General features: G+C 46.5%; 1 protein-coding gene across 1 annotated transcript in view; it reads right to left on the bottom strand.

The window, feature by feature from the left end:
* The window catches only part of ptk7b (protein tyrosine kinase 7b), a gene marked incomplete at its 5' end in the record, with an annotated part of 64,083 nt that extends 42,493 nt beyond the window's left edge, over positions 1-21,590 (bottom strand). The window contains one exon of the mRNA XM_079229798.1: positions 21,473-21,590. Coding sequence (XP_079085924.1) covers positions 21,473-21,590 — 118 coding nt within the window. The remainder of the gene's footprint in view (positions 1-21,472) is intronic.
* Positions 21,591-22,566: the final 976 nt, after the last annotated feature.

Here is a 22,566-nt window from a genome sequence, read left to right as displayed (position 1 = left end):
GTAAAAAAAAAAACTCTTTCTTCAGCCAGAGCAACAGAAAAAGGGTAGTTGTCTTCCGCTGGTAACAATCTTAGATGGACAATCTAACCTCAATCCAACATGTGGTGACCTGAATACGACCGCAGCTGAGGCGATGCCTTCAGGGCCATTTCATGAAAGGGAAACATGAAGCAATATCGACGGCATGGCAAGTGTCCGCCCGCTCAGCCCCGCCATGTCCAGGCGCTCCTCTCCGAGGGTTAAAAGGCTATGGTGTCAGTGAGGGCCAACAGTGACACGGTTGGATGCCACATGAATGTTAAAGGATGCCTTCGACAAAGCCGCGGCGCTAAATTGACCTAAAACCCGGGGCCAAAGCAGCCGACCAGCGGCTCAGTGGGCGACCCGTCCCTGTGGCATTTTAAACGCCGGCGCTCTGCAGCACATCGAGAGAAATCACAACATGCACAAATATTTGCGTGCGACCCACAATGCAATCCACCGGCATCGGGAGATACTATACAGCTAATTCAGGCAAATGACATTTACTGAAGAGGTTATTTAGATGCTATCGGTGGCTCGGGGTCTTTGTGCTAAGGGGATTAGCGCCACCGTGCCCAGCGCTGAAAGGCGTCTTTGTGGCTGCAGTCTTTAGCGGGATGGGAGAGCGGCTCGGATGCCTGCGTGGAGGGTGTCAGTTATCAGGGATCCTGCCATGCCTTGCTAATCTCTGGCCCCGCAGAGTTCCTGAACCCCAGCCAGCGTGTCCTGCGCCAGCCTCTAGAGTTCCCTCAAAACAGAGGGACAAAGATAGGTATTCACAGGGAGAGCCGCTGGACTGTCAAGCTCCTCTTCTCGAGTGTGGAGCATAAGACCGGGGGGGGGGATGCTTTAGCTGCCACGAGCTCTCAATAGAGACAGGCTTCAGACGTACATGTATATCTATATATAATATATATTGGCCCAGAGCCACACAGACACAAACCACCGTGAGGCAATGCAACCGTGATAAATGGTCCACTATGAAGAGGTCTTTCAGTTATTTGCCTCCAGTGATTTGCCACATGGCATTGTAAGGAAATTCAATGTATTTTTCTTCTTCTTCGCACACAGAAAACAGACGGTCAACTGTTTGTGAAAAGAAAGGAGGTGAGATCACGTTGGACATGGGACCACTGCAACTGCATTAGTGCACTGAACATGTACAAGCTAACCTACTTTACATCAGGACTGGGAAGCTGCCCACATATGAATTAGATCAGATATCTGTGCAGGGAACCAAGATTATATTACAAAACTATTCTCGATGCATCTTAATTTCTGTGGTCTGTCTTTCTACTTTTCAGAATCCGACTTCTTTTCTCGTAACAAGACAAGACTGCAACTATTGAACTCCGAAAAACATTTACATTGTAGCTTCTCATACTCTTAAATAAAAAATGTTTTATTCATAAAGCAATATGAATGGAATAATAAAAGGAGGTGCTGCAATGATGGCAGAATTGTTGTCCAATCGTCCACACGATGCTTCGACCAATCAGTCATTGGCCTCACCCCAACTTTACATACAGTACTTTGAGTTTCTAAAATAACTGTTCTTTAACTACATATTTGGAAAAAGATCTCTCCTCTACTTCAAACACAGGAACAGCTTAATCAGTTTTTGGCCTACATCTATTGAAAAGTAATGCAAAATTCCTGCAGGGTACACTGGTTAATGGGAAAGTGGGTCACAGAAATACAGTGCCATATGCTCCCCAAAGATCAGCACCCTCCAAAGACTGTGTGTGTGTGTGTGTGTGTGTGTGTGTGTGTGTGTGTGTGTGTGTGTGTGTGTGTGTGTGTGTGTGTGTGTGTGTGTGTTATCTCAGATGTTTTAATTAAATGTAGATGAGTGGGAGGAAGGGAGAGAAATGCAACACAGCTGAAATTCTCTTTCCAGACATCCTGGAGTTTTAAGAGTTTGGATGGTTGGGATGGTTGCAACGGGAGAAGGATAGAAGAGGGAGTTAAGGGGAGAAAAGAGGAGAGCGGTGGATTACCGCGGCCAAATGAAGAGATGATTCATTGAAATGTTGAATTAATTTGCGGCTGTCAGTTTCTCTTTCACAGTGAAGTGTTAAGAGTGTGGGGTGTCTGTCTGCCCCCCCTCTCCCTGGATCCCCACCTCTTCCCCCACATGCCTTGGCCCAGCACAGCTTGGCTCTCCTCAGCCCTCCATGGCCTCCTTTCCACTCCACTGGGGAGCAGACATGCAGAGGACTATCGTAAATGCTTGGCTGCAGCACTTCACAGACCAGCGTCTCATCGTCTCCTCTTCCTCCTCCTCCTCAGGTCTCCCATTGTTCCTGTAACCTGGTTTCAGTGTCTGGCGTGATGTGTCACGACCTCAATCCTGGTTCGGCACACACCATCTACCTCTTTCAAAGTGGATGTAAAAAAGCCGGGCAGATTGTGGTTCAGGGTTTGTTGAGGCAAGCCAAGTCCCTGCAGGCGAATATCCAATCGCCCCAAAGAGTTCTCTGGCTTTAAAAAGAGCAATAACAAGTCCGGCAGAAGATCAAGCAGCTAACTGCAACAACTGGGCAATAAAGTAAGTTTAGGCTCCGTGCTAACGACTCGGAGGAAGTGCTCCGAGGTAAAACACTGCAGGGCAAACACATAAGAGGGGAAGGTCGAGACGGACTCGGCTGTAATTTACCAGACGACGCACAGGGATCACAAAGCTCATTGGTCTTGACAGCATTGAAAGAAAAAGATAAAAAAGGAAGACTCTTTCACCGAGCAAGAGTTGGGGACGCGACACGGTCGGGCAATCGGGGACAAGCGCGTCTGTGGCGTCCCGACAACAACCCCCGACACGCATACCTCCTTTTGGCCCTGCGGCGGAATGCAGCCCCTGAAGGCCCGGTCTCTTCTCGGTGCTCACCGAGCAGCTAAGTACAATGTCTCTTTTCAAAGGAGACGCTCAGATGAAAGAAGCCAAGTTAATTGCCTTGGCCACAATAGAAACCTCCCTGTAAGGCCATCCCATTTCCCCTGGCAATTAGGGCTCACTTCCCTCTTGTGTGCGCCTCAACAAGCCGTGGGGTCGACACTCGTGTGACTGGGCCGTGGCTTAAGGACCAGGGTCCACCCGTCACCTGCTCGTTGTCTAACGAGCGCGTTGGACGTGATTGAGAGGTTCCTGGTGATGTCACAACAGAGGTGTGACAGGAGGGAATGGAAGGCCAATTATATTTGTTTTAACAAAGATGCTTTGCAGCACTTGCAGAGCAGATGGTGCTATCCACTTAAAAGTTGATCAATAAAAGCATTAGGGACCAATAATAGCTAAGTGGCGCAATGCAAATATATATTTTTTCTGTGTTTGCACAGCAGGAAGTACAATTTGGTTATCTGCCAGCCCAGAGTCTAAGACCACATGGACTCCAACACGCACAGGACATAACATTTCGGGATAATATCAGGGCCTTTAGCTGCGAATTGTGACTTCACAGGAACGACTGCTGGGCTGGAGGAAAGAGATATTAACTAACCACTCCAGGGAATCCAGAATGGACTTGCAACCAAAGTAAACAACCAATTAGAATGCAATAATTGTCTGAATGAAAGGGGGGGAAGGAGGTCTAACATTAAACACAAGACTAGAAAGAAAGTTTTAAAGGACGGAGAATTATTACAACAAAGCTGTGGAATGTGGACATGTATAGCAGGACATTTATCTGAGATTTCTGACGCACTTCCAGATGTCTCAGAGTGATTGTAAACCAAGGGCATCATGTGCCTTTGCCTCTCTGCGGACAGCAAAACCACTATGAACAATAATTACATGGTGAGCAGGCTGGTTAACCGACTGCAGTGGTGAGGCAGCAGCCGCGGAGCTTTTTTTTTTGGGATGATTAAAGTAGAATAATTAGCTCTAATTACTTCCTGCTTTACACTCCATCTCCTGCAGGTCATGCACACACCGAGAATGAACAATGTTATACTTTTTCCAGGATTTAGGATGAAGGGGGTGCGTGTGGGTGGGAATGAGGGGGTAGAGGAAGAAGAGGGGGGGCTGAGTTGAGTTTCTCTTTAACAGACTCCTCAACACCAAAGCATGGAAGTAGGACCTGGGAACTGCACACATGCACCAAGAGTTTGTTAGTCAGATTAAACTAAGAGGGAACTGAGTGACAAAACCATCTATTAAGGCTCATTTGTATGTACATCACAGCCGCTCTTTGTACTGGAGTAAGATGTGTTGAGGCGCGCTCCTCTGCTCCTCAATGAGAGAGTGACAACCCTGCAAAAATAAGCCCCCGCCCCTTTTAAAAAACCCTGAAAGAGCTCTCTGCACCGGTTCCGCAAAAAAAACAAAAAAAACAACGGCCTCTGCAACAGTATGGGCGACAGCTCGCTCAGAGTGGGACGGGCAACACGCATGGCGTGGACAAACCTCCACGGAGAAAAGGAGGGATTGCGAGTGCTGATGAAATGGTGCAGTTAAAATCGCTGCACTCCGGCAACCAGTGTCGTGTTTCCAACAACGGATGTAGAATCGTTTGAATAAAATCAGTTGTGATTACTTAACCGGATCACATGTATTCATTACCAGCACTGATAGATAGATAGATAGATAGATAGATAGATAGATAGATAGATAGATAGAGAGAGAGAGAGGGGGGATTGTAACGACACCTCGTGATGCTTTATTGGGGAATTTATGAGGGTGTTTTGCCGAGGATACAACAGATCGTGTTGCAATGTGAATAATGTAAATTAGTAGAGACTACCGTCATCATCATTAGTACCATCCTGTCTGGTACTACTCTTTTTTTTGCCACATTGATGTCAGGGCTCCAAGGGTGGGAATGCTAGTCATTCTCTCTGTTAACTACTTTTATTCAGCCTGATGCATCACCAAATGTTGGGTGGACTCAGTAACATTTTGCAGACAGACAGTCATGGTCCCCAGAGGATGAATCTCAATGGCTTTCCCTCTAGCACCACCATGAAGTTGACATTTGAGTGAAATGCCCTGACAACTATTGCATGGATTGCAAGTGCAGTGAAGACATTTGTGTTCCACTCAGGATGAATGAACTGAATGAGTGGAGTGTACTTTCACACCTTGATCATGAATCTGCAAAAGCCTCAGCTTTTCTTTGTATCGCTACTCGTTAGCATTTGCTAACGAGTAGCAGTAAATCAAAGAGGGAGAACGTGGTGAACATTGTGTCAGATTGCAGTTTTTTCTGAGAATAATCTAAATAGTTTAAATTTACAGTAATTCAAAAACAATCCTCACATCTCAGTCAATCATCGAAATTGTTTTCCGTCTGTTCATTTATAATCAATATTCAAGTCATTGACTGTTTTTTGCACTAAATTATTAGTATTGCCCCCTTATCCTTAACATGGAAGAAGACTGGACTGTTTAGTGGAAGAAAATAGATGATAAAAGTCTTTCATATTTTCATAAATTAAATAAATGCCATGATTCATATTCAGCTCTGCAAGACCCCCTTCCGTTACGGCCCACGGGGTTCATCCATTCACAGCCCAGGTGAGTCAAGGTCCACCTCAGAGCTCGAGGACTCTTCCTGACTCCCTGTTGGTCTCGTTGGCTGATCAAAGCCTTCTACGACCGATAGCTCACACTGTGTGTTCTTCTGCCGTCATGGCTGATATTAACAAGGCAGGAAACCACACTCCCACCGGCAGGAATGCCTGACACACCATCTGAATCTCCCACAGAGCGTCAACATCCCCCCTGCTGCATCGGCTCCAGGTTAAGTGTTTCATTCTGTCTCTGTTTAGCTGAAATGCAGCAGTGTAAACATTTAGAGGCTCTTAACTATGACAAAAAAAAAAAAAAAAAGATTTTTCGGAAAAGGCATTAAAAAGAGACTCATTGAATCCTGTGAGTCACGCGCTCGCCCTCAGCAAGCACCTCCAAAGAATGACTTGAGAAACACGTACTCGTCATGTATTTAGCGGATGCATGGTCACGGTGAAACCAAACAAGAGCTCCATCCTACGCAGACATGTATGATCATGCGGGGACCACTAAAGGCTGAGCAGTGCAGGCACTCTGACGGGCCGGTAATGAGCCTCCACAATCTCCTCGCCCATCGTCCACATCCATCAATGACACACAGGGAGCACATTAGATGGACTGCGTCCATCGCCTGCTACTACACTCTACTCCTGCAGGCTTTCTTCCAAGGAAACAAGATCTGGAGCACTCAACTTCCCTCCCCTGCGTGTATATGCAATTTCTTTTTCTTTTTCAATTTGGCAAGAGGCATTTTAGTACGGAGTGCAGCTGTGGGCACAGCAGGAATCATACCGGTGCGCCAGAGGGACACAACATGGCGACATCTGTGACCCTGCGTGGGCAAAATACCCACTTCAATTTACCACCTGGCATAACCGACCTCTCCTCCACACAAACACATAGCTGAACCCAAACACACATCCCACCTGAGGACACCAGGAGCAAAGAGCAGGAAGAGATGAGCCAAAACAGGATTCTCCTCAAGCCGGATCCCAGGACACGAAAGGTCGGTGTTTCCCTGGCAGCACAATTCATTTAAACCAGAACACGGAGAGACCAACACAGAGGGATCTCGTTATAAATGTTAGTTTCACTACATCTCACCTGCGTACTAATGGACTACTTGGGCCTACTTTGGTCTTTAAAGTGTGGGAGTAGGGGACGGGGAGGCTACAAGCACATTTGCGGGCTGAAATATGAGGCTCCTCTCCTCCTGGAATGTCCAGTTTCTCATAACATATAGTAACTGATTTTAAAAGAGGAAAGGAAAACATTTCTTCTGCTCTTAAATCTGTGTCACGTCTTTCGATTAGTCAAGCTTATTCTACAGAGGACACACGGAACAGCTGCACACAACAAAAGGAAAAAGGATGTCATGAATTAAAGTGGAAAGCGGTCGATTAATCTGTGACAGTGACCAATTAAATATACATTTTCTTTTTTTAAGAATAAGTGCATTAACTCTACATGTACAATTCCCCACATTAAAGCTCAGAGCGACATTGGTTGCTGGAAGGTTCTGAACCTAAACCCACACAAAAGAAACACACCACAATAGGTGGCTTTCTAAAAGTATGACTAAAGTGAGAGATCAAATAGCTGGTTGAATAATACAAGCTTCACACTTTAAAAAAACAGTTTGGGATTTTTATTGTCTTATGATACCATCAGATGTTTGAGTACTGGACACACAGACGGCCCTTCAAGTTGAAATATACTGATTGCTATATCCTTGACCGCAGCTCTAATTAAACGGCAATCCCCTCTAACAGACAGCAACAGCTACTCTAATCTGTGTGTCCCTCCATGTCACCCCGAGGCGCGGCGAGGCGCACCCCCCCGTAACATAAAGCCTTCTCTCTTTCTGCCTGTTGAGAGTCGGAGCCCCTGAGAAGCTGGCGGTGGCCGCAGAGAGGCAGCTCACGTTTCAAGACAAAGCACGATCCTCTGTCAGAAAGGAGACACTTTCCAAAACCGGGCCTGCTATTTATCACCAGGAACCTGTTTTTCTGCCGGCTCCCCCGTCTCACACCTCAGCCCAGAAAAGCTGCCCGGCCAAGAGGCCATGGAGACTTAACGATGAGGAAGACGCCACCTAAATGACCTCTGTTCCATCTGCTTGGCCCCCTGAGAATGATGCATTTTGGTCGACGTGATCCAATACACACTGAGAAGGCAGGTGACGCGGACTGTGAAGAGAGGAGCTCGAGGAGCCATTGATGCCGTCGGTTTGCTGAAGTTGAGTTTTCTGAGGGGGGACTTTTGCCTCGCAGCGCAAAGAACAGAAGAGTTCAACATTCAACAGTCCCGCTTTTGTCCGAGTAAGTAAACAATGTGGAGCAGCTGAGGCCGTTTAGAGAAAAGTGACAATTTGTCAGGATTTAAGACCTTGTTAAATACACCAACATGGCTGCTGGTTTAGATGGCGCTTCCTGTGTGACTTTACATGGCGGGGCTAATCAGATAATGAGCCAGTAAGGAGCAGATTTGGCTTGTTCAAAAAGGTGAGAGGTCAGGTTATACACAAGTCCCAGTGTTTCAGGACCTGAGGTTAAATCACACGTCTCGACCTTTGATCATAAAGCTCCAACTCCGTCCGACATGTTTGACACCCTGGGTCGAGCTTATGACTACAGAGACTGTGGCTTACGGTGGAGGGTCAGAACAGCACTTTTCTAACGTGCAGTAACAAAGAGCCACTGATCCCAGCAGCTCTACTCCACCCTTGAAGGTCCGAGGGCACACCCAGCTTCCCTGCACCGCTATGAATCCATGAAAATACCTTTCTGACATGTCTGCCACCTACAGCTTAATTGAAGAAAAAAAATAGCAAAGCTCTGTAACTCAATACTCTGCTGTCTGCAAGAGAAAATATATTATATTACTACAACCCCCTCTTCTCTGGAGCATGAAAAATCTAAACTGCTTCATTCAACCAACAACTTACAAGCTAAAGCAAACATTAAATGTAAAAATAATCTACAGACTGGTCAAAAAAAAGAAGGTACAAGTTATTTAATATGGATAGTTTCAGATTCATCCAGCCACCTGCGCGTCGGCGTGCGTTTACAGAGTTAAAGGGAAAATGCATCACGACAAAATGTACCACCGATTAGAGGGCCCAGGAGTCAGAGACTCAAAGGTCACAAAGCTAAACTGCAGAACATCAGGATAAGACCATGTGCCAAAAAAATCCCATGAAAATGTAAAGTGCAGAATCATTTGTACCGCTCCTCTATGTAGAAATATTCCCATTGAACCGTGTAGAAAAGAACAGAGGCCCGAAGAAACACACACACACACACACACACAGGTTTCATTGACAAACTGGAAAGAAATCAGTGAGAGCCTCGCATTAAATAGCGTGACGCTGCTTTGGGAACTGGTCTTCGTCATACAGTAAATAACATCATAAAACGCAGAGAAATGGGCCATTGTTTATGGCCTGTACTGAGTAGTCTGGCAACACCGCATTTAACGAGATGGAGAACAAAAAAAACAAAACAAAAATTTGACCAAATAAGAAGCATATGGTTTCCCATTCAATTACAGCCATTTTCTCTCCGGCTCACATTTAACAAGAACCACTTGTTCTCCGCTGCACAGCTTTTAGAGGAATCATCTCGCCGCACGGCTCAGTGCGACCTCAGGAACTAGCCACCTAAAAGCAGCCCTCATTCACAAAAACGGACCTTAAAAAAGAAAAAAGGGAGATCAGACACACCACAAGATCCTGTACAGCGTTTTCCTTGCAGGCATATACACAGAGAAAAAATAAAAAGTGGTGTTGAAGACTCACTACGCAGGCAGTCAATCATCTGTAGCTCGTAGAAACTGTAAAAAGGGCAATGTCGTCATTAAATGTATTCGTCAACAAACAATACGCGTGAGTGTCAAGTTACAGTTGCTACCATAATTACAGGGTTAATCCCAGCATCTGAATTCATCTAATCTCAAATCCAGGCTCTTCATACACACGAGAAGCTCGGGAACACGCCAGCCTCGGGCTAATACTAAGCTAAAGCAGTATTAGCAGGACTCTGCACGCAATTTCTATATGAATGGAGAATGGGGTCAGTTTTAGGCAGGCTTAGTAAAGAAACTACAGGAACGTTTCTATTGTTTAAAGTTGAACTGCTGTAATATTTAGTGGTATATTTTTATTGTAACACAAGCCAACAAACTCAGTTCAGTTCACGACGGCGTCAGAAGGAGTAAATATTAGGCTTCCACATGCTCACAGTTAAAGAAAGGGGTCTGCCTGGACGTTTGAACGCAAAACAAAGACAGTCAAAATACCCGTCGACCACCTCCACCCACCAGGCCGACTTTGTTGGCAGACGGCATCGTGGTTTAGAGTGTCGTTCAATAAATGAATGAAAAGAAAATCAGATCAGAGATCACAGGATCAGGTTGGTGATTGCCAGAAGGAGCACTAACAGACTGGCAGATGTCTTTGTCGTTTTTTTCTTTCTTGCATGTCGTCAGGAGCTAATTGGCTCCACCACAGAGGCAGCGTTTTCTTTGCTTACGGACCGCCTTGTGCCGACTGAAAAATGCCTTGCTTTGAGAAAAGCGCGTCCAAAAGTAGCGATCATCAGTTCAGAGCTGGAGTGAGTTGTTGCATAAGTATTTTCTTTGTAGAAAACGAGCAGGAAGTACATTAAAATACCTTTTGTTAAAAGCCATCTGCGAAAAAGGGGATCTGAAGCAAAACGGATCTTTGGCGTGCCCTTGACCTTTAATCATTCATTACACTTTAATGATGACAGGGTCGTGATTAAGAGCTCACACTTCCATCTGTAGTGGATTACAACCGGTGTCTCTTCCTCGACCGGACTCGAAGTTAATGCTTGTTAAAGTCCATCTGGTGACCTCAGCTCCTCTCTGAACCCCTAACCTCTCATGCTGATGTCCTCCAGCTGCCCAAATTACCCACAAACCCGGCCTGAAGTCTTATTAGGACATCTTTTTAAGTTAACCACTGTCCGCTCTTTATGGACTCGCACACCAACAGCACACTGCTGATGTACTGCTGTGAAATTAAAAGTGTGCAGCTCTTCATGTCCAACTTTATTACGTTTTCTTGGTTCTTTGGGAAAAAGAATCCTCACCAAAGTTCTGCTTCCCAACATGTCAGAACATAATGCTCTCAGGATTAATGGCGATGCTTTCTTGGGCATGCCTTCAGTTCATAGCAAGCCAGACGTGGTCTCACCAAAACGTAAAAACAAAGCCCAAGTGCACCGGTTACTTTTCCGTCCTTCCATAAACATTTACGTAATATAGTAACATTTCCAAAGTAAACCCGCCATTTACCAGAAACAAGGCACAAAGTTATGACTTGAGGAGTTGAGCAGACTTTTGGAGAATCTCAAACGGCAACCTCAAAGTAACGCGAGTGTGAGTTTGTGGATGTGAGCGCGAGTGTTTACCGAGGGAAACGGGGTGCCGGGGCCAGCGACTCTGGGAGGCCCGGGTCTTTAATGCACTCGGAATATTCTGTGAACGCCGCTCACCGTTTCTTTGCACTGGGGAACTCACTCATGTTTAATGCCTTTTGAACAGCCACAGAGTTTTAGAAAGAGTTACAGTGCCAGACAAAAAAGGAAAAAAAAGATCAAACAAAAGAGGGAGTGGTGGAGGAAAAGCTGCAGGACATCCAACTCTTTCTCTTGTGGGAGACGAGACATTTGTGCGGGTGGCTATGAATAGTAGCGCTTGATAATTCATGACGAGCCTCTTTTCCGCCAAGTTGTTGTCGTATTCAGCCGTTGTATGTCTGAAAAAGAAATCTGAAGAACTTTCTTATCAGTGGCCTTGATGTTAGGATGACTGCCGCTATCATCCGGATACAGGGACGTGCTCACTCTTCGCAGGAATCAAATCAAAGCACAACGGCTTTTCAAATGAGATTACCGAAAGTGAAAAGGCACGGCCCTTAAGGTGCCGCATTGTTCACCGTACATGAGCCATCGTCACAACATTTCTACGAGATCCCCCCCCCCCAAAGAAAATGTTGGAAACAGTACGGCTATCGTTTGACACACATAATACTGTGAGGAGTATTGGATTGGCACCACAGGCATAGTGCTTGCACATGAAAGCAGAAATGAGGCTTCCTCTACATCTGGTTGCATCAGAGGGTGAGGCGCATGCTGTTCCAGAGTCAGATGGATGCTTTTCTACAGTCAAAGCGCGCCACGGTCGCTAGGAATGTTCAAAGAGAGCGCGGGAGGAATAGAAAAGGAGAGCGAGGAAGCGAGAGAGACAGAGGAGCACCCGGGGCTCGAATGTCATCTGACCCCATTTTAAGATGGACCCGGGAGGTTGCAGGGAAGGCAGGGTGTAGCTTTCACTGCAACCTTTTCTTTGCTTCCTACCAAATGACAGGACCGGAGGGCGGGCACACACACACACACACACACACACACGCCTGGAAACCATCCACGGAGAGAGAGATGAAAGAGCCCCGGTGAAGTCATGGTGCAAAAACGCAGCGGGCAGAAATGCACAGCACCGGCTCTGATGAAGGGACGAGAGAGAAAGCACGAGATACAGAGAAGGCTCTGCACATTTCCGTGTAGAATTTCACCGTCTCCTCTGTAACGGAGAGAAATCACAGGCTTTTGCATGCCCTCACGCAGCCATGGACTCGATAAAAGATTTATCCCAGGGTGAAGCATCAGCAGTCGCGCATAAACGAAAAGGTGTAAAAGGGTGTGTCGTCTGCATCATGCATGGGTCTATAGTTGCGCTGAAAGCTACGCTGACCCTCAACATGAAGCGTCAGGTCTGCTTTGCTGTCTGGTTGCAGGCCATCGATGACGAGACAAGGACAAATGAAGCCCTTGCTATACAATCATATTGACAGATATGTGCCCACAGGTGTGCAAGCTCCAATTGTATACCACACTAACACATGCGTCAGTCTACATATTTTTCAAATTCCAGAGGCAATGAGCGCCCCCCCCCCTCACCCCCACCCCACCATCTGCACCACAGGAAGTCAACAGCCAAACAGCCGTCACCTTTTTCCTGCCAAGGCTGTTGTCCAGATCCTCGGGGAGACGGCAGCCTTTGCCCCTTCCAACCCTGACCACCCACACACATATACACACACACACACACACACACCAGAGCCCCCCCACCCCCGGACACATGGTTTTACAAGTGAGGAAAGACACGGCCGTGGCCCTCTGTCTGGGTCCCGACCCAGATGAGGACACAAAGCAGCGGTGAAATGTGTGGCGGGGAAGAGCGAGGCCAGCTGCCGAGATCCCCGTCCGCTTTGACGCAACGCCAGTGAGGAAAACAACCACAGCAGAATATCGACTTCCTCTGACACGGGAGGGGGAGCATCGGACCATTGTCGATTGTCAGACACAACACGGGCATTTCTGTCCGTCGTCACCTCGGAAGATAAGGACAGGAAACACGGTCCTGTGCTCCCCGACCAACAGGGGCTGTGCTAGCCGGCTGCACCTGCACAGAGCAGCCCATTGTAGTGGTGCGTGTCATTTTTGGTATTATTTGGTCCGTTTGTGTCCCTGCGGGGGATCGACCAGTGTGTGGGCTTTTTGAGGGCAAAATATATGATGTTTTTGACTGAGATTGCGAGTAACTGATTACTGGAGGTAACATTTTATTTCATCCACACAGGAGAGATGAACTAAAGTAATACCGGCAAGGAAGAATCCTGTTTATTTAATTTTTTTCAACAAAGCAAGACAACAAACAATTAAGAAAATAATCAATATTTGCAGCCCCATTTGGCTTAATAAGCCTGGTATTATAGTCAAGTCAAAAGGTAGACTGATCATTTGGTATCAACTATTTCTTCGGCACTTTATTTCAGGCGAGGTGGGTTGTCTCTTTTGTAATTCCATACAGACACTGGTATACACACTTATCTTAAATTGGTTCACTCATTAAAATTAATCCAACAAGGTACGCTGCCGGCATAGACGGTATACAAGCAGAGCATTAAAGTGTTATCTCAAAAAGTTGCCTACCAGTGATTTATTTAAAGAAAACCTGTTTTCACATTTAGTGTTTGCTTTTCCTTTTCCCTGTGCAGATATTCAGAGAACTTTACACTGGGCCATTTTAATGTTTAAAACATTTCTTACAATACAATCAAGTCTGCCCCTCAAGACTTTTATTCTTGGCAGAGGGGAAGAATCCTTTAAAAAAAAACAAAAGCGTTTAGACTGTGCAGCACTAAAGCTCTCCATGGAAACCCAGAATAAGCATTTCAATGGCTTAAACAGTCAGCGTAGTGTTGATCAAGTACAGAAAAAACACACACAATGGAATCTGGTTTTAATAAACATCAACGCCATAAAAGAAGCCGCAGTAGTGTGGAAGGATGGAGCGAAAAAAAGAAAAGAGAAAAAAGCAAGACAAACAGGAAGCACCTTCCCGCCGCAGATGTTACCGGACCGACCTGTGACCTCTTGTTGCACTGGTGGAAAACATCCAAAACACACCGACAGACAGACCTTCTCCACCTCGTTGTAAAATATTCAATTAGACTTCTGGGGGTCTTTCGGTCAGTGATGTGCTCGGGGACACAGAGTTCTGAGACGCTCCATGTGTGTCAGCTGAACTTGTCAGATATAAGACATTTTTTTGGATGTAAAAACAGACAAACTTCCCACACAGACGCCTTCCAACAGAATTCAACACAACTGTGGGCTCATTTCAGCTCCGTTCCCAAACACTGAAGGAGTGCAGTTTTACCACCAAAAAAAACCCCTCTTCATGCTGCAAACCCCACTCAAGTCTGCCTCTGCTGTGCCATCCCTGTCAGAAAAGATTTTTTTTTTTGGAAACCCACTGAAGTATGGTTTGAACGAAGACTCAGAGGGAGGTTCAGATTGAGGACAGCAGAAAGGAGGAGGAGGAGGTGCGGGTGGGGGTGAGAGGGGTTTGAAGGGATTCGGCAGTTGGCACGGTTTGCAAAAACTGGAACAAACCAAAAAGGGCAGGAGCAGAAGAAGGTGAAACGTAGTGCGAGTACAGCAGAGGAGACGAGACGAAGCTGGGGATGAGGTTGTTTAACATAATTAAAACTACAACACAAAAAAACAATGCTGGCTGTGTAATGAGCTTCCCTCTCTGCTCTGGGTAATTACCGTTTACTAATGCAGAGCAATGCGCCCCATAATGTGCTAATGCCGCCAGGGTGCACTGGCTGCAGGAGAGGAGATGTATAATCACCAAACAAGGCTGGGTAACAGACCTCGGGTCAGCAGAGTTTTCATGTGGCCAATAAATAAATCGAGCGAACAACCGGCTTCCCCGACAGGATGCTGATTACAGGGTAAATAGGAGGGACAATTCTGAAAAGGGGTCAATAAAAAGACATGTTCACACTGTTCACAAAAGGACAGTGTGACAGACAGCAAAGTGCAGGGGTTTAATGCTGTTTAATTAGTATAAATAGCAGAAACTAGGAGTAAAGAAATTAATGATTTTCTGGACCCATGGGGTGCATGTCGACAAAAAAAGAGAAGGTAATTTTGTTTGTCATTTGGCTTTATACTTTTTTCATTCATCCAGTTATTTAGTATTCTAAATGATATCACAGTGAGATCTTTCATTAGTAGTTTGCACATGAACACAGGTTTCCTAAAGGAGAAAGGGAATTACACTTTCAAATTCAGTGTCAATGTGTGTACACATCTTCTGTGTACAGTGTATTCATCTTGCACAGATGTACTTGATCCGGGCAGGAAGTATCCGCCGTCCCCGTTTATTAAAGCCAACATTTCTTCAAGCTTGAAAACAACAAAGAAATCTGTGATTGAGACGTCCCACAAACATTTCTCTGGAGTAAGTTCTCTACATCCCCACATTTCCTTTCAGGGGCAATTTCAAAAGGAAACTCCTTTGAAGAAATATTGTTGTAGTGGGACTTTCTTCTTTGTGAGAAACGACTGAAAAGAAACAACTGTGCTCCTTCCAAAGCCTGGGAGAACACCAGCAGTGGTACGCAACTTGGTTCACATCCAAAATGTACGAGGGAGGATTCAAAAGGGGGGAACCGGAAAGCTCTGAAACATTCACAGGCTCCGAGTGCCAAGAGCTGACGAAGCCACCGGCTTAACTCAGACATTATGCTGGATCCACCGCGCAGAGATAAATCCGAGCTCTGCAGGTTGAGTTGGGTACCCTGAGGTGAACGTTGCGCAGGCTGCCATAGAGACGGAGCGGGCCCCCGAGGGCGGAGCAGCTCAACGAGGGACCGAAGCATGACGCAGCTCACTGGATGAGACGGGACATCGCAAACTACTGAAGGTAATTATATTCTCTCCAAACAACCGGGCCCTCTGCAGGGTCAGTTGTAGCCAGCTGACCTCGTTCATCAGAGGATCAAACAGTCAAAAGCCCCCCCCCATCCCATCCCATTAAACACCAGTGGCCTTTTCAGCCCGTCTAAACCTGCTGGTGTGGCGGGGAGGAGCCGAGGACTGATTGAGAGCTGCCTGATGTCACTCTGCCTGTGGCCCGTTGCTATGATGAGTTCATTCAGCCTCGGGACACAAAGAGTTAATGGCTGCTTGGATTATGCAATGGCATGCCAGACGCCTTTCTCTTCAGCTGCCCCCCCCCCCCCCGCTTCAAACGGGCTGAAGCCAAATGAGGCATTCCTGCACGTTTCGATCAGATGCATTTGAATGCGGTGGCAGTGCTGCTGCGCATGCTTCGGCACCGACGTGGGAACAAAACAGGGATTTTCTCTCCCCTCACCAGGGCCTCACACCTGCCTGCGGGGGTGGGGGGAGTTGTCTTAAGGGTTTACAACTGTCGGGTTGGGTTATATCCGAGTGGCGAACCAACAATAACATCTGTATTCATCGTTGTAAAAGTGAACATGAAACCACAGGTTAGTGCTAATAGCGGATAAGTGATCCGGCAACTGCAGGTTAAGACGCAAGTGTTGAGGTTAAAGACGGTCAGCGGATGTCAGCAACTGATATCTGATAAGAGGACAATAATGTGTCATTACTGAAGGGTCGCTGACTTGACCTCTCGTGGCTTCAACTACAACCACCATCACTTGGTGACACACAAGCAACGACGTCGGGACCAGGGATGTTCCAGCTTAAACCTTAAAAACGTGCTACTTAAAGAGAACATTTTAAATAGTAAAGCTAAATCGTGCACATGTATTGCTTGTGTGATTGATTAACTATTTTTCAGAAAGTAGTTTAACGGGCCTGTTGTAATTTCCCCATTGGCCAAGGAGATGTCTTAACACATCCTGTTTGTCTGACCAACTAAATAAATTCAGTTCCAGCAAGGAAAAGCATCAAATCATCTCATTTGAGAAGCTTGAACTAGTCAATGTTTGGCGCTTTTGTGTTAAAAAAAAAAGAAAGAGTTTAGCTAAATAGTTTGAAGAAAAAAAAGTTGGCAATTCATTTTCTGCTGCTTAACCGTTGCAGCTCTGCAGTTTGAATTACGAGCTCCTTTAAAGACGTTTCAAGCGGTTGGGATCATTTGCATTTTTGCCATAGTGAGAAGTGATTTTTCAGAAGCTATACGCCGTGCTAAATTACAAAGCTCTCCTAGCAAACTATCCAACTGAAGCATGGCAGGAAGTAATTGGAAACGTCACAGAATAAAAAAAGAGGGAGAAAAAATTTAAAAAAATACGTTGCAGAGCGAAACACAACAAAGTCGGCTGCTGCAGCGCAGCGGCGGTGGTGGGTGTGCAGCTCACTGCTCCTCCAGCCCAGGCGGGAGACCGAGCGAGTCAACAAACAGAGACCCCTCCAGACGAGACCAGCAACCCGCTAGGGCCAGCAGGCGACAGGGAAGAAGGGAGGTCTCCAATCACAACCGCAGGGTCCAGCAGCAGAGCCAGCAGAAGCCAACACACACACGCACACGCACACGCACACGCACACGCACACGCACACAGCAGCTCGAGTACATGGGTCATTAGGGGCAGCAATCATCATTTAAAGCCAGGAGCTCGGGCCCTGCAGTTCCATGTTTATTTGGCTTTATTGATGACAAGGAGCCAACAGGGGGAGGGGGGGCAGCGGCCATTATGAACTGCAGTTATTTTCTGGTCCGACCACAGAAGCTTCAGGGAGACTTAGTCTTCCTGCTCAAATCAGCAGGTATGCTTCCTGCACATTTGATGAGGGGATGATGGAAACCCGTGTTTCTTTCACTAATGTCTCCCTCGGGGCTGGCGAGAGTGCAGCTTCTGGCAACCATCGATCCAGGACTTCTTTAAACAGATCCCAATCAACACATTTTAGTAGAAAAAAATGCAAGATTCAAGATCTTTGAAGATGGCAGACCAATGTCAAGCATCAACTCTGGGGTCACGAGCTGGAGGAAAGAGATACCGAGGAGATGGGGAGCATCAATTTAGAACCGACGAGCCCTCCTCCCCTCACAACTAAGATGCTGGGTCGCCATGAGCGCAAGAGGATCCTCCCCTGGGAGAAGAGCCCTCTCCGATGGAGCGAGTGCAAGCTGCGCAGACCAACTGGGCGGAAAAGAGGACTCAAGTTCAAAAGGGCTTCACCTGAAGCTGAATAAACATCGTCTGATAAATGACCAGAAACCAGAGCCTTGAGAAATCCTCCCCCATAGTCTCACAACGTGTGCGACCACTCACAACCTATGTGACGTGTGCAAAACACACAGAGAACTAGATCTTGTTATTCAACCTCTACGTTTTGCCGTTGCGCTCGTCTCCTGAGTGCAGTTGGCTTCGGGTGTCCTTGAAGCCGCCCTGGCAGATGACAATAATGACCGTGTGAAGCCTCATACAATAGTAAAAGGTATGTGAGGTAGTTTAAAAAGGGAACTTTCATTGCTTCTCCACGGGGCTGTATGCATCTCGTCTCCCACAGTATTCTCTGTACAGAGCAAGACTAAATGTCGTCTGACAACATAAACCAAGACAATAAAACACAAACTACAACTGAGTGATATAGAGACATGCTGGCTAGTTTTTACACTACAATTATTTCAGACAATAGAAACTTGTTGAACGAAAACACAAGACCATGTCACGCTATGACTTCTATTCGATAGCCGGTAAAATGTAATCATCGCTAGGCACCGATGCAAACTACACTTATAAAAAATACAACAGCTATTAATCATTTCCTTTCTCCGTCATGACAAAGCAGAACGAAATACAAAGCACATGCAGGGCTGTTGTAGGGGAACGCATTAGATGTTGCAATGCTGTGCACAGATGTTTGTGGACTATCCAATCTCAGCAATACAATTAGTGAAACAACAAACAAGACATCACAATCAAATGGTGTGGTGGAAAAAAGAAAAACAACAGGATTTCAAACATGAATACGGATAGTTGTGTTTAAAAAAGAAAAGAAAAAAGTCAATCTTTCCGAGAAATTATCTCGGGTCATGCTAAAACCATAATGATGTATGAATATGGTTATAGCGGCTTACTGCTTCAACAGATGGCCATAAAAGATACCAATCTCATGCCACGCTCTTCGCTGTAATCCACTCAAATATGATTTAAAACAATCCCGGCAGTCCACCACAGGATTGTAAACAGACAGTAAACGGACAAATTCCAACCCACACACTATATTCCCGTGTTTATTTAGGCGCCATCCTTCCATGCCCTCTCAATTGGGAGCATTTCGGAGAACCGGGACCGGTGTGTGCAGCCAAAACAGCCACTGGGCACGGCCGGGTTAATAAGAGCCAAGCGGCTGGATGTTAAAGTAAAGCAGCGGGCGGGTGGGCACGCCAAGAACATATATAGGAAAAGACCCTCATGGTATCTGCTCAGCGCAGCTCTCCAGATGACAGAGGACACGTGCTGCAGATTGGCTTCAGACTTCTAGAAGCAGCAGAACCACCCGCTTAGTAAAACACTGGTCACCATCGGTTTGTTGATCGGACGACAAATCCAATTTACACACAGAGTGGTTTGCTCCTCCTGCAGTGAAGTTACAGTGTCTGGTTGTACAGCGGGCCACGGAGGCACAAGCACAGTAAATATGGACTCGCTATCGAATTCCATCACGAAATCCCATCGCTCGCCTCTAAATCGTCGCGAGGCGAAACATTAGTTTTTGCACGGGCATCCAAATTATTCATGTGGCAGGGAAGCTGAAATGCAGATCTTCTCCGGCCGCACCACGAGGGAACGGGAGATCAAAGAGGAGGCGAGTGTGTGAGGATGTTACTGAAACATTTCACATCTACCCAGGCAATAAGCCCGGTTATTTCTTCACATAAGTACGCCAGGATTGTGATCGCCTCGATGAAGTGGGAAAGGAGAGGGGAATGAAAGACACCGCCGCCAAACGAGGAGGAAGGGCGGAAGGAACAGGGAGGCGGAAAGGGAAGAGAGAAGCTGCATTAACATTGTGGACACTCACTCCACAAGTAGCTTCCATCTGCTCAAGAGCCGCTTCAGGCGCTGGTCAGCCCACAGATAGAAACCAGATCTAGGTCCAGAAAACCCAAAAGATCGTGTGGAAGGATGGCAGCAAAACAGAACTAGTACTGTTGAACTAAAAATAAAGATCTGGGTAAATATTTGACCACATGGGGCCTGATCCAGCAGATCAGACAAGCCTCCAGAAATGTGGTGCGTTTGGTGTGGACGGCTTCATGTGGGAACAAAGCCACTGTAAATAAAGATATAAATATATAAATTTATATATTCCTGGCCCTTGCAGTGTTTCACACTGAGAGAGCCCTTAAAAAAAAAAGGAGGACATTTCTGAAAATGCAAGGCTGCCATGACAGTACCTGGCTTGGCTCTATTCATGAATCCTATAAACACAAACCCGCAGCAGCAGCAGCCTCCGTCTCCCCTGCTGCCTGCACACAGAGGACACATTCATCCCAAAGTGGGCACCCTGAGAAGACTGGAGGGTGGGAGGGGGGCAACAGACAGACACTTCAATTTAAAGGATTTTTTTTCAGCCACTCTGGCTATCGTGGCTGTGTTGAAGGCACAGACGAAAACACAATCTGTGCTTGTCTACGTTTCAGTCTACATGCGGGGATCAGATAAAACGGACCCCGTTTTGACATGATGAGCGGTGACTTAATGAGCCGGATAAGAAGAGCATTCCTCACACAAACTAGGAAGCATCTTCACGTGGCTGTCTTCTCTCACCCTGCAGCCGAGGTTATGGACTTTTAAAAAGGCTTCCAACAATGTGTGTGTGTGGGTCCGTAAATGTTAATTTCTTCTTTTTTTGTGTGGAAAAAACCCAGGCAGCACTGCTCTCCACCCATGCATATGAATGGCACCCATGAGCGTGCCACAGTGGGGCAGTTTAAACATGCAAACTGAGTTATGAATATGATAACCACACCAACGGCGTGTCCAATGTGTTGTATGTGAGGATGGAGGTATGAACCGGGGAATGCATAATGCTGCCTTCAGTGATGGATGGAGACCATTCCCCTGCTCCAAATTAGATTACCAGAGTGACATGTGAGCAGACATGTGTTTCTATAGTTTAATTTGTTTCTTCTTCTTCTAGTTAAATCCGTTAATAGTAATTTTAAAGCCAATTTTTCCTATTCCCCCTCCTCTCCCAAATTGGGGTCGATGGGGGAGGGGTGCCCCTTCCTAGGTTGACCCTCCATACATGTAATGTAGTTTAAACATCTTTAAATTGGAACTCATTAGAAGGTTTTTTTTCCTGAAGTAGTGGATGAGAAAAGGCAGCTGTGTGTGTGTGTGTGTGTGTGTGTGTGTGTGTTTCTGTCTCTGTAATAGTTCTGTTCTCAGCCAGAGAGCACTAACTTAAACCAGCAACAGAAGACCAGAAGAAAAGCATGGAGGTCAATGTCGTGGTCCGCAGTGTTTGTCTTTCTTTCTTCTCCAGCCTCTGAATAACTAGAAATAAACACAAGTGTGCGCTGCGTGTTTGAAGTGTACCGTAGCTTGGTACCAACCTTGGAGGCAGATAATACCGACGAGGTACGCCGTCTCCAGCGGGGCTTTCCTCCTGCTCACCGCGGGGGTTCTCCTGCCTCCGCCCCGCCGGGCCTCGCTCTCTCCCGGTAGATCCATGTCCTGGTGCTCGGCGTTTCTGTTCTCAGTCGGTTGGCGAAAGTGGAACGAGGAAAAAAAGAAGAAGAAAAAAAGAGATATCCGCGCGTCGCCGTGCGCGTGCAGGTAAACAAACCGCCTCGTTACCTGCGCGGGTCTCCGGGGAAGCCAACGGCGGCCCTGCTCACCTGGCTGTTTGTGGAAACTTAGCAGGGACGCGGCAGAGACATGTGCGGCACGGACGCCTCGGCTTACAGGCCGGCCAGAGACAGACGACGGAGCGAGTTCAGACCCGCCGAAAAGTTTGAGGCGAAGTTTAAACTTGCAGGCGGTTCACGGTGCGGGTTCAGGCCGCTGTGGTTCATTACAACCCGGTGTGAGTGAGTCCGGTGTGTGTGAGTCCGCCGTCTGCCCGCGTCCAGAGCCGCCAACCAGCCGGCCAGTTCAGTCTGCAACAAGAGGGAGTTTCGCTCCGCGGTGTTTCCAAGTTGGCTTCCTCCCACTCGCCTCCTGTGTGATTTTTTTTTTTTTTTACACTCAGCATCAAGTGGGCCGAGACAATACACGGGAGTTCCGGTGGGGACTTTCAAAATAAATGTCAGAACGTCGGATTTCTTCCACGTTTTGACTAAATTTGTATCAATAGTACTTTCTTAACATATTTGTTTACCATCGTTTGATTTTAAGTTTATATATGTTTTGTGGATATATTAGCCTACTCGACAATTGCCAATTTTCTTTCCAATTATATGTTAGCGATTTCATATTTTACCTTTTTTTCGTTTAACATTACAGACACCAATCCCTCTTTTTTTTCTTTTTTTTTCTTTTTTACATTTGAACTATTCCATCGTTCTGTACACACACACACACACACACACACACACACAGAAAAAATATTTTATTTTGAAATGAAAACAAACATCCTGTATCAAGTGCAGCTTCCGGTGCCCGTACCCAGCCTGAGAAAAGCCATACAACACTGCGACCCCCTGGT

The sequence above is a fragment of the Taurulus bubalis genome (genome assembly GCF_910589615.1).
Source record: "Taurulus bubalis genome assembly, chromosome: 14".
NCBI lineage: Eukaryota > Metazoa > Chordata > Actinopteri > Perciformes > Cottidae > Taurulus > Taurulus bubalis.
This window is presented reverse-complemented; position numbering and strand designations above follow the sequence as displayed.